The sequence below is a fragment of the Muscardinus avellanarius genome (genome assembly GCF_963383645.1).
Source record: "Muscardinus avellanarius genome assembly, chromosome: 4".
Classification (NCBI taxonomy): domain Eukaryota; kingdom Metazoa; phylum Chordata; class Mammalia; order Rodentia; family Gliridae; genus Muscardinus; species Muscardinus avellanarius.
Window position 1 is genome coordinate 67,221,023 of NC_137789.1, and position 15,135 is coordinate 67,236,157.

Below are 15,135 nucleotides of genomic sequence, written 5' to 3' on the forward strand. Positions count from 1 at the left end.
CCCCCGGGCTGAGCCCCGGCCGGGCCCTGCTGCCCCAGCCCCGCCTCGAGGTGCCCTGGTGTGAGCTGCCGCCCTGGTACCCAGCCCCGCACCTCCCCTGGCAGAGGCCGCATTTTCTGAACAGCCACGATTACACTGGCGCAAGTGGCCAAGAGTTGGTCCCCGGGGATGGCCACAGCGGCCTTGGCCAGTATTGTAGCCTTGACACTTTAATTCCTCCGCTCTCCGTGGATGCTTCACCTGAGAGGCTGAAGACCTTCCAGCTAGTACCGTGCTCCCCCAGCAAGAGGTATGAGGATGGCCCCACATCCCGGAACCAAGAGGGAAGGTCGCCTCTGCAGCTGCCATCTCGGAGACCTCGTCCTCCTCCTCCTTCCCCGGATTTCCACTTCACGGAGGAGGACCTGAGCTTCGTTCTGTATGGGGTCGCGCCCGGCCGGGAGCATCCCGCCAGCCTGCACTTCGCGATTTCCGGCCTCCTGGTACCCACGGACAGTTCTGGTAAAGGGAGTCCCTGGGAGCTGGGTCAGCTCAGCGGAGGCAGTGTGGGAAAGAGGCTTTTCAAAGTGGGTGGGCGTCCTCCCAGTACTTGGGAGGCTAAGACAGGTAGCCCCGCTTCAGTCACTCAGTGAGGATTTCCGCAACTTCGTGAGCTCCTTTTTCAAAATAAAGAATAAAAATAGGGCTGGGAGCATAGTCCGGAGGTAGAATGTCGTTGTGCTCAATTCCTAGTATGCAGGGGGAAAAAAAGTGGGTGGGCTCCTGGGGGGGGGCTTAGAGCTCCTGGTTTCCTCCCGAGGCCCTCCTAGCCTAAAGGTGTGTTCTTAAGGTTGGTTTTAGTGAGAGATGGGAACTAGGAAATAAATATTGCTTGCAGTGTACTTGGAGTGTGCGAGGTATCTCCAAGACGGCCTTGTGTAATTTGCACTTAGTCCCAGCTCCCAGCTCAGCCTGATTCTCAAGTTTTGCAAAATGGAAATAATTGCATACATACAAGATTGTTCTGAATCTCAGATAAGAGATTTGTTCAGGATGTACTTATTCATATGGTAGTCAACCACTAAGCCAAGCATGGGAGGGAGGGAGCAGGGTGGGGGCTGACTGGGCGATGTGTGCATGTATGTCTCCACACGTTGTATACCCCATTATGATGTATGAATACAGTGCACCAATAAGAATTAAAAAAGAGATTATATAGGGAAGGTGCATGTGAAAAGAGGAAGAAAAGTAATAAAAGATAGGTAAACATCAAACTCTCAAACTTGGAATGGTGGCTACCTCTAGGGAGTGAGGGGGAATTGTTTCATAAAAGCATTTTTTTTTTTTTTTTTTTTGGTGGTGGTACTGGGGTTCCTGGAAGCCCTTCTACCTCCGGACTACACTCCCAGACCTATTTTTACATTTTTATTTGGAAACAGGGTCTCCTAAGCCAGCGCACGCGGCTGGCTTCGAACCGCGGGATTATAAGCGTGCGCCACCACGCCCGGCTCATAAAAGCATTTAATGATACATTTCTAATTAATATTTTTTGCAGTACTGGGGATGGAACCCAGGGGCATTCTACCTCCGAGCTAAACCCCCAGCCCGATTTTTTTATTCTTTATTGGAAACGGGGTCTCACTGAGTTGCAAAGGGCCTCACTAAGTAGCTGAGGCTATCTCAGCCTCCCAAATGCTGGGATTACAAGCATGTACCACCACGCCCGGCTTAAAAATTTAAAAGTTTTTAAACCTGCCCCTTTCTAGGATCCAGTCATCTCCCTCAAACTTTGGACAAAGACTCCCTGCAACTTCCAGAAGGTGAGCTGCACTCCAGGCTTGGCTTCCTTTCGCGGATCTAATGGGAGGTCTCTGCCTGCTCATTCTCTCTTCCTGCCTTGAGTGTCTTCCAGGTCTCTGTCTTATGCAGATGAAGCTTGGTGAAGTGCCACACTTGAGTGTGTTCTGCAGCAGCTTCATTGCCAAAGGAATCAGGTTCGGGCCTTTTCAAGGTAAAGTGGTGAACGCCAGTGAAGTGAAGACCCACGGAGACGATTCCCTGATGTGGGAGGTAAACATCTTCTGTTGGGTCTGCTGAAAGAGGGGAGGGAGCTGGAGAGGACGAATGTTCATTCTGCCCTTGAGAGAGCCGTGCTCAGGGAGGGGAACCCGAGGCAGTTACAGGCTACCTGTGTTGCCTATAAAGAGAGGAGACCCCAGGCGTCCACTCCACCAGGATAGCGTGTCTGCATGAATTCGATTTTGTTGGTGCCTCCAAGAAGTTTTCATCTATAAAATTTAGCCATAAAATATGCATTTGAAGGATTAGTATATTTTGTTACATTTATAAAGAAAACTAAATGCTGTAAATATTGCAGAGTGCTGAAATTATGCGCTACCATGCCTGCCTTGGACTTGGTGTTATGTACTTAAAATCTCAACCACTCAGGAGGGGACACGGAGACAGGAAGATCACAATTCCTTACCAGCCTGGACAATAGTGAAACCCTGTCTCGACAAAAGAAAATGAGGGTGTAACTCAGTAGTAGAGCCGTTGTCTATTGTGTGCGAGGCACTGGGTTTAATTGCTAGCAACTCACTGATTTATAGGGATTCAGCTGGGCATCGCGGCATACACTTGTAATCCCAATACTTGGGAGGCTGAGACAGGAGGCTCGCGGATTCTCGGCCAGTTTCAGCTACTTAGCGAGACCCTATTTCTTTTTTCTTTTTTTTTTCATTTAGTACTGGGGATGGAACCCAAGGGCATTCTACCTCTGAGCTACAACCCCAGGCCTATTTTTTATTCTTTATTTTGAAACAGGGTCTCACTGAGTTGCAAAGGGTAGCTGAGGCTGTCCATGAACTGCTATCCTCCTGTCTCAGCCTCCCGAATGCTGGGATTATAAGCATGTACCACCACGCCCAGCTGACAGGCCCTTTTTCAAAATAAAAATACAAGGTGGGCATGGTGGCGGCATGCTTGTAATTCCCGTGCTTGGGAGGCAGAGACAGGAGGATTACGCACAGGTTTGTAGCCGGCCTCGCTGGCTTAAGAGACCCTGTTTCCAAATAAAAATATAAAATAGGTCTGGGAGTGTAGCCCGGAGGTAGAAGGGCTTCCAGGAACCCCAGTACCGAAAGAAAGAAAGAAAGAAAGAAAGAAAGAAAGAAAGAAAGAAAGAAAGAAAGAAAGAAAGAAAGGCAGGCAGGCAGGCAGGCAGGCAAAAAATTGGGCTGGGGGTGTAGCTCAGAGGTAGAAGGCCGCTGGATTCAATCCCCAGTGCCACACACACAATTATATGACTGTGGTGCCCACATGCCTGTGCATGCCATGAGGAGGATCAAAGCCAGGTCCTCATACATGCCAGGCAAGTGCTCTACTACTGAGCTATACAGCAAGCAGGTTAGGCAAAAAGAGGAAGTATCAGCGCGAGCTTTGTGTCTTGTTTCGTTCAGATCTTCGAAGATGGTCGCCTGAGCCACTTTGTGGATGGCAGAGGTGCAGGGAATTGGATGTGCTACGTCAACTGCGCCCGCTTCCCCGAGGAGCAGAACCTGGTTGCTGTGCAGTGCCAAGGGCACATCTTCTATGAGAGCTGCAAGGAGGTCCAGCGGAACCAGGAGCTGCTGGTGTGGTACGGAGACTGCTACGAGAAGTTTCTGGACCTGCCCGTGAGCCTCCAGGTCAGCAAGCAGGACGAGCAGCCGACTGGGCTCCCTGAAGGTCAGTGCCCGCCTGGGCCCCCGCTGTGGAGATCTCCTGGTGGAGGGACCTGGCTCTTCCTAAACCCTCCCTCCCACTCTAATTGGTGGCGGGCTAATGGAGGGCGCCTCTAGCCAGGGGCCACCACCCTGCCAGGGAATATCTCTGTCTCCTCAAAGCTGTGGAGGCTGCTTCTCTCTTCCTTTTCCTTTACTCCTTGCTCCCTTCATGAGAATAAGCGTGAAATAGATGGTACCACCCGTGCTCGGGTGGGTCAGTCTATTTCTGATTCATTTCTGCTCGGGCCGACAGAGCTGATGAAATGGCTAGTCGCAGTGGTTAGAGCAATGGTTTTTGAAAGGTACTTAGCTGGCAGTACCTTAGGGGGGTGGAAATCAAGGTAGTGACTGAGACCAGCATTAAAGAAAGAACAAAGTAGAAGAGAAAATACAAGTGAAAAGCACTTACACATAAGCCAGGTGTGATGGCACAAGCCTATGACCCCAGTACTTGGGAGCTCTTAACAATTCAGCAAGACCCTATTTCAAAATTAAAAAAATACTTTGAAACAGGGTCTCACTGAGTTTTAAACAGCATCACTAAGTAGCTAAGGCTGTCCGTGAACCACGATCCTCCTGTTTCAGCCTCCCAAATGCTGGAATTACAGGTGTGCACCACCAAGCCTGGCTCCCACTCCTATTTTTTATTTTTTATTTTGAAACAGGGTCTCACTGAATTGCAAAGGGCCTCGCTAAGTAGCTGAAGCTGACTGTGAACCTGCAATCCTCCTGTCTCAGCCTCCCAAGGACTGGGCTGACAGGTGTGTGCCACCTCACCCAGCTTTTTTTTTTTTTTTTCTTGTTTATTTTTTGTGGTACTGGGGATGGAACCCAGGCATTCTACGTCAGAGCTACACCCAGAGCCCGATTTTTTATTCTTTATTTTGAAACAGGGTCTCACTGAGTTTCAAAGGGCCTCATTAAGTAGTAGTTGAGGCTGTCCTCGAACCGCGATCCTCCTGGTTCAGCTTCCCACATGCTGGGCCTGGCTCCAGCTTCTTTTTTCATTATTGTTGTTGTTCTTATCATTATGTTAAGAACACTTAACATGAAACCTACCGTCTTAATCATTACCAAACTATCTAAACTGTGTTTGGGTAGAAAGTATCATAGTCAAGCGCTGGAAGATCCCTGGGCTAAAAAGGAATGGTTGATTGTCATTAGAAAAGAGACCAGAACAGGATAAATTGGAGAAAGCTGTATTTCCAAAGACTTGAGAGGCAATCTGGAGAGCGCAGTTGGCAAGGGTTACGGTTTCATTTATGCATAATTAGTTATTCGCATACAAACTCAATACCGAGCCCTTATTCTGAATTTTGATGTGCTCTAATATTTGGTTCATAAAATTCCTGACCCTGTCTTGGAGACTAGCAGGAAGGCCAGGTACTTCTGACCAATGAAAGCTCTAGCTCTGAGCTGGAACTCCCCTCAGCGGGAGCATTCTGAGAGTTAAAAGCACCTCAGTGAAAGTGACAAAGCCAGGCGCATCCCTGTATCCCGGTACTTGGGAGGCTGAGACAGGAGGATCCCAGGTTCCCAATCAGTCTCAGAGACTTGGGGAAGCTCTCAGCAACTTAGTGAAACCCACTTTCCAAATTAAAAATAAAATAGGGCTGGGGGTGTAACCTGGAGGTAGAAGGTCCCTGGGCTCAACTCCAAGTGCCCCCAACACACACAAAAGAAAGAAAGAAAGAGGGGCAGACAGCTCCAGCAGCAGCAGGGTTCCTGTTAACCCTGCTCCGGATGTGGCTGTCAACTAAAAAAGCCCGCATGGATGGAGAGTTTCCCTGCTGTCCTGATGATGAAAAGTGTATTTATCTACTTATTTATTTTTAGTGATACTAGGGCATTCTACCACCAAGCTACATTCCCAGCCCCCCCTTTTTTGAACCCAGGTCTCACTAGGTTGACGAGAGTCTCACTACTGGCAGAGGCCGTCTTCCACCCTGTGATCCCTTGTCTCAGGCTCTCAAGCACTGTATTACAGGTGTGCACCACCATCCCGGCTATAGAAAGAACTCTCTGTAGCTTCTGCCATAGGCTCACGTTGGCTCTCCCTCCCAGGGGCACACAGTGAGGTGCATGTCATAGTCACGGCCACTTCATCCTCTGGGATCCAGTGTCCTCAGCCAGGGTGCTTTTCTAGGAGCCCCCACCTTCTCCAGGCGTGCCCGGCACTCATGTGGTTAGGCCTCCATATTGTGAGAAGGACTTAGACAGCACAGTAGCCCTGTGCGTTAAGGAAGTCACGATGAGGCACTAGGAACGGCTCCATCTAGCCTGTGCCAAGACCAGGAGCCATGAGGGCGAGAACCGAGAACCGGAGGCTGCTCTTCAGCTGGGCTGGAGGGAGTTCTTCAACTAAGATATTTCAGAGAACAAAAAGGAAGGAGAGCCTGCAGATTTAAGAGCTATGCAGCCATGTGTAACACGTGTTCTTTGAATTCTAATTTAAACAAACTGCAATGTATATGTGTACTTATGTACCCATATAGATTTCTAATACAGAATAAATTAATTTTTAGCCATGACAATGGCATTTTGTGTGTGTGTGTGTGTGTGTGTGTGTGTGTGTGTGTGTATTGCTGGCGATTGAGCCCAGGAGCATTCTACCTCTAAGCGACATACCCACAGCCCTATTTTTATTTTGAAATAGAATCTCACTAGGTTGATGAGAGTCTCACTACTTGCTGAGGCTGTCCTCGAACCTGTGATCCTTCTGTCTCAGCTTTCTAATTTCTGGGATTACAAGCATGTATCATCACACTCAATTTAATTTTTTAATATTTATTTATTTATTTATTTATTTGGGTGGGCCTGGGGGTGGAACCCAGAGGCTTTCTACCTCTGGGCTATACTCCCAGACCTATATTATATTTTATTTGGAAGCAGGGTCTCACTCACTAAGGTGCTGAGAGCCTCACTAAGTAGCTGAGGCTGGCTTCGAACCTGTGCGATCCTCCTGTCTCAGCCTCCCAAGCACGGGGATTACAAGCGTGCGCCACCACGCCCGGCTATATTTATGTATTTATTTATTTATTTATTTATTTATTTATTTATTTATTTATTTATTTATTGTACTGAACCCAGAGGCATTCTACCCAAGGTATACCTCCAGTCTGATTTTATTTATTTGGAAACAAGGTCTTCCTAGGTTGCTGAAAGCCTTGCTAAATTGCCGAGGCTGTCCTTGAACCTGCAATATTTTTGTCTCAGGCTCTCAACTACTGGGATTAGGGGAGTGAGCCAATGCACCTTTTGTTTTATTTTGTTTTGTTTTTTGGGGTGTGTGTGTGTGTGTGTGTGTGTTTAAATTTTGAAACAGAGTAAAAGTTGCTGAAGTTCCTTAGTAAATGGCTGGGGCTGTCCTCCAATCTGGGATCTTTCTGTCTCCGCTCCCAAATTCTAGGATTACAGTTGTGCACCATAACGCCCAGCTTACTTTGTGTGTGTGCGCGTGTGTGTCACTAGAACTTGAACCACCCAGGGGCATTCTACCTCCAAGCTGCACCCCCAGCCCTTTTTATTTATTTTTTATTTTTTTATTTTTTTATTTTTTGAAACAAGGTCTCTCAAACTGGGCATGGTGGCACAAATTTATAATTCCAGTACTTGGGAGGCTAAGACAGGAGGATCACAGGTTCACTGCTAGGCTCAGAAACAGCAATGCCCTCTGCAATGTAATGAGAGCCTGTTTTAAAGTAAATAATAATAATAATAAAAAATAGGGCTGGGACTGTAGCTCAGAGGTAGAATACCCTAGGGTTCATCCCCAGTACTGCAAACAAACAAAATAAATAAATAAAGGAAGAAAGAAAGGAAGGAAGGAAGGAAGAAAGAAAGAAAGAAAAGGAACAGTCTCCCTATGCTGCCCTCCTTGAACCTATAATCCACACGTCTCAGCCTCCAGAGTACTGGGATTACAGGCATATGCTGCATTTTTTAAAAGTCCTTATTCTCTAAACTGGGCGGTGGCGCACGCTTGTAATCCCCGCTTGGGAGGCTGAGACAGGAGCTTCAGCTACTGAGTGAGGCTCTCAGCAACTTAGTGAGACCCTGTTTCCGAATAAAATATAAAACGGGTTTGGGAGTGTAACCCCGAAGTAGAAAAGCCCCTGGGTTCCACTCCCAGTATCATCAAAAAAAGTCCTTATTCTCTAAAATTAAGATTGAGGTATTTCTGTATGAAATGGTGGGTTAGAATTAAAACACAATATCACGGGGAGAAGTGATATACATGTAAACACTGGGTATAATACGTTGCTCGCTGTCAATGTTGTTTGCTCGTGAGGGTTTATTGAGCTGTAACTTTGGTGAGTGCTTACCATAAGACAAGCTTTTAAAGAGCTCTGGGGGGGCTGCGAGCCACGCCCGCCCTTGTTCACAGAGAGTGCCGAGGGGTACCGCTGCGAGAGGTGCGGGAAAGTGTTCACCTACGAATACTACCGGGACAAGCACCTCAAGTACACGCCGTGCGTGGACCGCGGCGACAGGAAGTTCCCCTGCGCCCTCTGCACGCGGTCTTTCGAGAAGCGGGACCGGCTCCGCATCCACGTCCTCCACGTCCACGAGAAGCACCGGCCGCACCAGGTGAGCGCGGGTGGGCGGGGCCGGGGAGGCCCGGGAAGGTGTCCAGGGGCAGGCCAGGGCGCCCGGCCCTGGGAACTGCGCCCCAGCCACCGCGGTGCCGCCTTTGAGAAGTGCAGTGGGGAGGGGGGAAGGATTCCCTGGCAGGCCCAGGAGAGCTGTAAGCGAGAAAAAGGCATTAGGAAGCCGTTTCTGCCATTCCAGACATGTGCTTGCTTTACCAGGCTTGGCGCAAAAACGACCGAATCACCCCTGGGCTTCATTAAAGATGAGAGGTGGGCAGATTCTTGCGTGGCTCCTGGCCCTGTCTGCACAACCTGAGGAAGCAACAGTACCGAGTGCTCCAGTTCTCCTCACTTGAACTGATGGGAGGCTGAGAGAGGAGGTTCCCAGGTTCAAGGCCAGCCTCAACAACTTAACAAGGTTCTCAGGAACTTAGAGCTTTTTTTTTTTTTGTGGTACTGGTGGTGGAACCCAGAGGCTTTCTACTTTCTACTGCCGGGCTATACTCCCAGACCTATTTTATATTTTATTTGGAAACAGGGTCTCATTAAGTTGCTGAGAGCCTCACTAAGTAGCTGAGGCTGGCTTTGAACCTGTGCAATCCTCCTGTCTCAGCCTCTGAAGCGCAGGGATTATAAGCGTAGGCCACCATGCCCGGTTTAGAGCTCATTTTAAAATAAAAAGTAAAGGCCAGGATGTAGCTCAGTGGCAAAGTGGCTGCTTTGCAGGTGTGATGCTCTGGGTTCGATCCCCGGTTCAAAAAAAAAAAAAGTAAGATAGGTCTGGGGGTGTAGCTTATTATTTTTATTTATTTAGCAGTACTGGGAATGGAACCAGGGGCATTCTACCTCCTAGCTACACCCCCAGCCCTATTTTTTTATTCTCTATTTTGAAAGAGTGTCACTGAGTTGCAGAGGGCCTCACTAAGTAGCTGAGGTTGGGTGTGAACCTGTGATCCTCCGATCCTCCTGTCTCAGCCTCCCAAATGCTGGGATTATAAGCACTCCCGGCTTTTAGTTTTGTTTTGACACGTGGTTTTTTTTTTTTTTTTTTTTTTTTTGTACTGGAGCTTGAACCCAGAGTTTTTCTACCTCGGAGCTACATCCCCAGACTAGCCCATTCTTATTTGGAAACAGAGTCTCACTGGGTTTCTGAAAGCCTCACACAATTGCTGAGGTAATCGTAGCATTTAGGAGGCTGAGACAGGAGGATCGCAGGTTCGTAGTCAGCCTCAGCTACTTAGGCCCTCCGCAACTCAGTGACACCCTGCTTCAAAATAAAGAATAAAAAACTAGGGCTGGGGTGTAGCTTGGAGGTAGATTTCCCCTAGGTTCCATACCCAGTACAGCTAAATAAATAACAATAATAAAAGATAAAGATAAAAAGGGCTCGGCGTGTAGCTTGGAGGTAGAATGTCCCAGAATTCAACCCCAGTACAAAAACAGGAACAAAAATAGAAAGAAGAAAGAAAGGAAGGAAGGAAGAAACAAAGGAAAGAAGAAACAAAGAAAAAAAGGAAGGGAGGGAAGACAAAATAAGTATGTAGTCTCCCATATCTCTCCCCTCTTTCCTAAGCTTCTGGAGAAGTCACTTTGAATCATTATATTATACAGTTTTATAAAGTTTGAGTATTTTTGTATTTGGTTGTGCTTTATTTCTGTAATTATAAAGAGATTTGGATATTTTCTTAGGGGCATTCTACCTCTGAGCTACACCCCCAGCCCTATTTTCTTTTTTCTTTTTCTTTTTCTTTTCTTTTTCTTTTTCTTTTTCTTTTTTTTTTTCTGGTACTGAAGATTAAATCCAGGGGCATATTGCCTCTGAGCTACAATCTCCAGCCCGATTTTTTTTCTTTATTTTGAAACAGGGTCTCACTATGCTGTAGAGGGCCTCACTAAGTAGCTGAGGCTGTCCGCGAACTGCGATCCTCCAGTCTCAGCCTCCCAAATGCTGGGATTACAAGCGTGCGCGCCGCCACGCCTGTAATGGCGAACGTTCAGTCCCCATCACCACAAATAATACTAATAATCAGAACAGAAGAAAAGCTTAAATGCAACAGACATAAGGCACTGGTACTGGGGATTCAACCCAGAGGTATTCTACCTCCAAATCATACTCCCATATGGATTTTATTTCTTATTTGGAAACAGCGTCTCTCTAGGTTGCTGAGAGCCTAAGTTGCTGAGGCTGGCTTCAGACCTGCAATTCTCCTGTCTCAGCCTGCCACCTCCCAAGTACTGGGATTACCAGTGTGCGACCCCAGGCCCACCTCCTATGTTTTAATTTTGAAACAGAGTCTCACTAAACTGATGAAGGTCTTGCTAAGTTGCTGAAGTTGGCCTGGAGCCTGCAATGCTCTTGTCTCAGCCTCCCAAGTACCGGGTTTGTAGGGGTGTGCCACTGTGCTGGGCACACAGCTACTTCTTAACAGAAGAGGGCTAATTCAGGATCCTATTCAGTTTCCACATTTCACATCTGCAGCAGCTGATACCTGAAGATGCTCAGGAATTACTAAAGTCACAGAGGCTGACGGCATGGGCAGAGTGGAGACCAGAGTCCACACTGCCTGACTCTTATCTTCGTCCCAGGGCGTCTTCTACGTCTTAAGTGGACCCTCAGCATGGGGAGGGTGCTTCGCTTTAAATGCGAGAGTTCTCTCAAGCTCAGGCAGACGCTTAAAACAGACCTGTTAGGGGAAGACGGCATTTCAGTGACACTTTTCTTTTTCACCCCAGTGTTCTATCTGTGGGAAGCGCTTCTCTCAGTCTTCCAGCCTGAACAAGCACATGCGAGTCCACTCTGGGGACAGACCGTACCAGTGTGTGTACTGCACAAAGGTAAGGGGACCTCCTGCCCTGGGCTTGGTCTGAGTCCAGCCTGGGTGCCCTTGGGCAAGAATAGACCATATACTTGGGAGGCTGTCACAGGAGGATCCCAGGTTTGACTCCAATCTCCGCAATCTAGGGAGGCCCTGTTTCAAAACAAAAAAGTAAAATATAAAAGGGCCGGGAGGGGATGGTGCCGTGCATGGTAAAGCACGCCAGTAATCTCAGTATTCAGGAGTCTTGAGACAGGAGGGTTGCAGGTTCTAGGACAACTTCATCAGGTAGTGAGACTCTCATTAACCTAGTGGAACCCTGTTTCAAAATAACAATAAAAGCCAGGTATGGTGGCGCACGCTTGTAATTCCAGTACTTGGGAGGCTGAGACGGGAGGATCGCAGTTTGCAGACAGCCTCAGCAACTTAAGCCCTCTGCAACTTTGTGAGACCCTGTTTCAAAATAAAGAATAAAAAGGGGGGGGTTGAGGGGTGTTGATTGGAGGTAGAATGCCCCTGGGTTCCATTTCCAGTACCAAAAAAATAGATAAAAATAAAATGGGCCTTGGGGTATAGCTCGGAGGTGGAATGCCCTGGGGTTCCACCCCCAAGACCCACACACACACAAAAATGTTTTTTATTTTGTGCTAAGGATTGGAGCTAGAGGCACTGTACCTCCAAACTACACTCCCAGACCTTTTTTATTTTGAAACAGGGTCTTGCTGAGTTGCTGTGATTGACCTGGAATCTGAGATCCTCCTGTCTCAGCCTCCCAAGTACTGGGAGTATATAGATGTGAATCACCATGCCCTACTTCAAAATAAAATTACAGCTGGGTGTGGTGGCGCACGCTTGTAATCTCAGCATTTGGGAGGCTGAGACCAGAGGATCGTGGTTCGATGACAGCCTCAGCTACTTAGTGAGGCCCTCTGCAACTTAATGAGACCTGGTTTCAAAATAAAGAATAAAAAAATAGGGCAGGGGTTGTAGCTCGGGGGTCAAATGCCCCTGGGTTCCACCCCCAGACTCGCAATAAAATAAAATAAATTAATTAATATATTTTTTATGATACTAGGGATTGAACCTAGGGGTATTCTACCTCAGAGCTATACCCCAGCCCTATTTTAATTTGTGTTTGGTTTTTTTCTTGTGGTTGGAATCACAAGGCATTCTATTCTACCTCCAAGCTACTCCCCCAGCTCTATTTTTTACTCTTTATTTTAAAACAGGGTCTCCCTGAGTTGTAAAGGGCCTCACTAAGTAGCTGAAGCTGGCCGCAAAGCGTGATCCTCCTATCTCAGCCTCCCAAATGCCCTATTTTAAGTTTTGTTTTGAAACAAGGTCTCACTAAATTGCTGAGGGTTTCCTTAATTTCTAAGGCTGGCCGTGAACCTGCAGCCCTCCTGTCTCAGCCTCCCAAGTACTGCGATAACAGGTGTGCGCCACCATACCAGACAAAGTAAAATTTAGAAAGGGCTGGGGATGTACCACCATGGTCGGACACTTGCCTAGAATCCCGAGGCCCTGGGTTCAATCCCCAGCACTGCAAAAACAACATAAGAAATGAATAAGTAAAACAGAAAGTCAGCCCGTGGGTGGCTTCCCCTGCGCTCTGTCCCGCAGAAGTTCACGGCCTCCAGCATCCTGCGCACGCACATCCGGCAGCACTCGGGGGAGAAGCCCTTCAAGTGCAAGTTCTGCGGCAAAGCCTTCGCTTCCCACGCGGCCCACGACAGCCACGTGCGGCGCTCGCACAGGGAGGGCGCGACCTCCCCTCCTGAGGACCACTAGCAGCCGCGGGGTAAACGGAGGACTCTGGTCCTGTGGCCGCTGTCACAGGAACGACGACGAGAAGCAGAAAAATGGACTGGCGTCTGTTGAGCCTAGCAGACAGGCTGCGGCTTTCGCAGAAGTGCTTTTCCCAGGTGTTACTAAGAATGGGACGCTGCTGTACTTAGAAAAGCGAAAGCCATAAGGCTATGGTGTTGAGGCTCTGAAAACCCACGTGCGCCCTGAGAGGCATAGAGGAGTCCCTGCGGGTCAGGGACTGGAGTACAGTCCTAGGAAAGGAAAGGAAAGGAAAGGAAAGGAAAGGAAAGGAAAGGAAAGGAAAGGAAAGGAAAGGAGGGAAAGGAAAGGAAAGGAAAGGAAAGGAAAGGAAAGGAAAGGAAAGGAAAGGAAAGGAAAGGAAAGGAAAGGAAAGGAAAGGAAAGGAGGCCTTTTCTCCTGTTGCTTCAGGCCCCAAGTGTAAGATGCCTCTGCTTTCTCTTCCTTCCTTCCTTCTTTTTTTTTTTTTTTTTTTTTACTGGGGGTGGAACCCAGGGGCCTTTATACCTCTGGGCTATTCTACCCGACCTTATTTTATTTGGAAACAGGGTCTCACTGAGTTGCTGAGAGCCTCACTAAGTAGCTGAGGCTGGTTTCGAACCTGTGTGATCCTCCTATCTCAGCCTCCCAAACTCTGGGAATACAAGCATGGCTGTTCTGTGACCTGTGCCAGTCACAGGGAGAGAAAAATCTTCACCAAACTAAGGATAAATAAACATGTTTATATTGTTCTGGGGTTTTAAGTTATTTATTTATTTTTGTGATACTGGAAATTGAACCCCCCCCCCCGCCTTTTTTTTTTTTTTTTTTTTGGTGGTACTACAGGTGGAACACAGGGGCTTTTCTACCTCTGGGTTACACTCCCAGACCTATTTTATACTTTATTTGGAAACAGGGTCTCACTAAGTTGCTGAGAGCCTCACTCAGTAGCTGAGGTTGACTTCGAACCTGTGTGATCCTCCTGTCTCAGCCTCCCAAGTGCTGGGATTACAAGCGTGCGCCACCACGCCTGTCCCCCCTCCCCAGCCTAATTTTTTAGTTTTTATTTTGAAACAGTCTCGCTGGTGGATGGGAGTGTCACTACTTGCTGAGGCTGTCTTCAATCCTTTAATCCTCCAGTCTCAGCCTCACAAGTACTGGGATTACTAGGCATGCACAACCACACCCGGCTTTGTTCTAGTTTTAAATGTTTCATTCCTGAAGAATAAGGTATATTATTTTTCAGGTCTTATTAGCTGGCCAATGACTTTTCAAAGAGTGTAAAGCCAAACAAAAATAGAGGCCTGCTAAAAAGCAAATCAAGCTATACAAGGAATCCTAGGCTAACAAGTGTGGAGAATCAGCTTTTCTAGTGTGCCGAGACAGTCATCTCACGTGAGCGATACTATCCTTGTTTATTCGACCCTGCCCCTGCAGGAGCTTGCCACTTTACAGATGAGGGAGTTGCAGCTGAGACAGGCAGAAGTGGTGTGAGTCATCTGCCTCTTTGGGGCCAAACCAGATCTGACTCCAAAGGCCAGCCTCTTAACTAACCACTGTCTTCCAGCTTTTGAGTTCCGCTAAGGAAATAATGTCCTATTTGCTTTCCCATTCCTCCCTCTGTGAAGGCAGGCAACAGCACGATTGCACAGAGAATCTGATAGGACAAACAGCAAGATGAAGTTCTCTGGAGCTAGCCCTCCCTCACTACCTGGATGCCCCGGCCCTGGCCACTGCTAGGCCACATCTCAGTGGAGTGCCCTGAATTCTGCTAGGAACAGATGCACCCTGCGGAGGGGCTCCCGGCAGCAGCAGGGTCCTCTGAGCAGTAGATGTGGTGATGTGGTGGGGGCAGAGAAGCAGTGACAAATTTTCCTCTAGGGAGTTCTTTGCTGCCTTGACTGGATCTGTGTAATTTATCCTAATGGGAATGTGCCCTGTTGTTTTAGGACTGTTTTAGTTCATGTTAATTAAGTCAGTTCAATGGTCTTTTGAAAAGATGGAGGGGGACTCGTTGTATAATTAGGCTGTTTCTCTGACTGCTGGTTCAAGATAATTTATTTGAAACATTTTCTTACTGTTTATGGATCGGAACATTATTTTTTATTTAAAAACACTCTCTTTTGTTTCAATTTGTCTGTTTCTGGGGATTGAACCCAGGGTCCTACCTCTAAGCTG

At 47.7% G+C, this 15,135-nt stretch overlaps 1 protein-coding gene across 1 annotated transcript in view; it reads left to right on the plus strand.

Moving 5' to 3' along the window:
- Window positions 1-12,942, plus strand: part of PRDM14 (PR/SET domain 14) — a gene marked incomplete at both ends in the record, with an annotated part of 13,345 nt that extends 403 nt beyond the window's left edge. Inside the window, 7 exons of the mRNA XM_080694765.1 lie at window positions 14-501; window positions 1,746-1,799; window positions 1,892-2,049; window positions 3,438-3,705; window positions 8,131-8,333; window positions 11,069-11,170; window positions 12,775-12,942. Coding sequence (XP_080550891.1) covers window positions 14-501; window positions 1,746-1,799; window positions 1,892-2,049; window positions 3,438-3,705; window positions 8,131-8,333; window positions 11,069-11,170; window positions 12,775-12,942 — 1,441 coding nt within the window. The remainder of the gene's footprint in view (window positions 1-13; window positions 502-1,745; window positions 1,800-1,891; window positions 2,050-3,437; window positions 3,706-8,130; window positions 8,334-11,068; window positions 11,171-12,774) is intronic.
- Window positions 12,943-15,135: the final 2,193 nt, after the last annotated feature.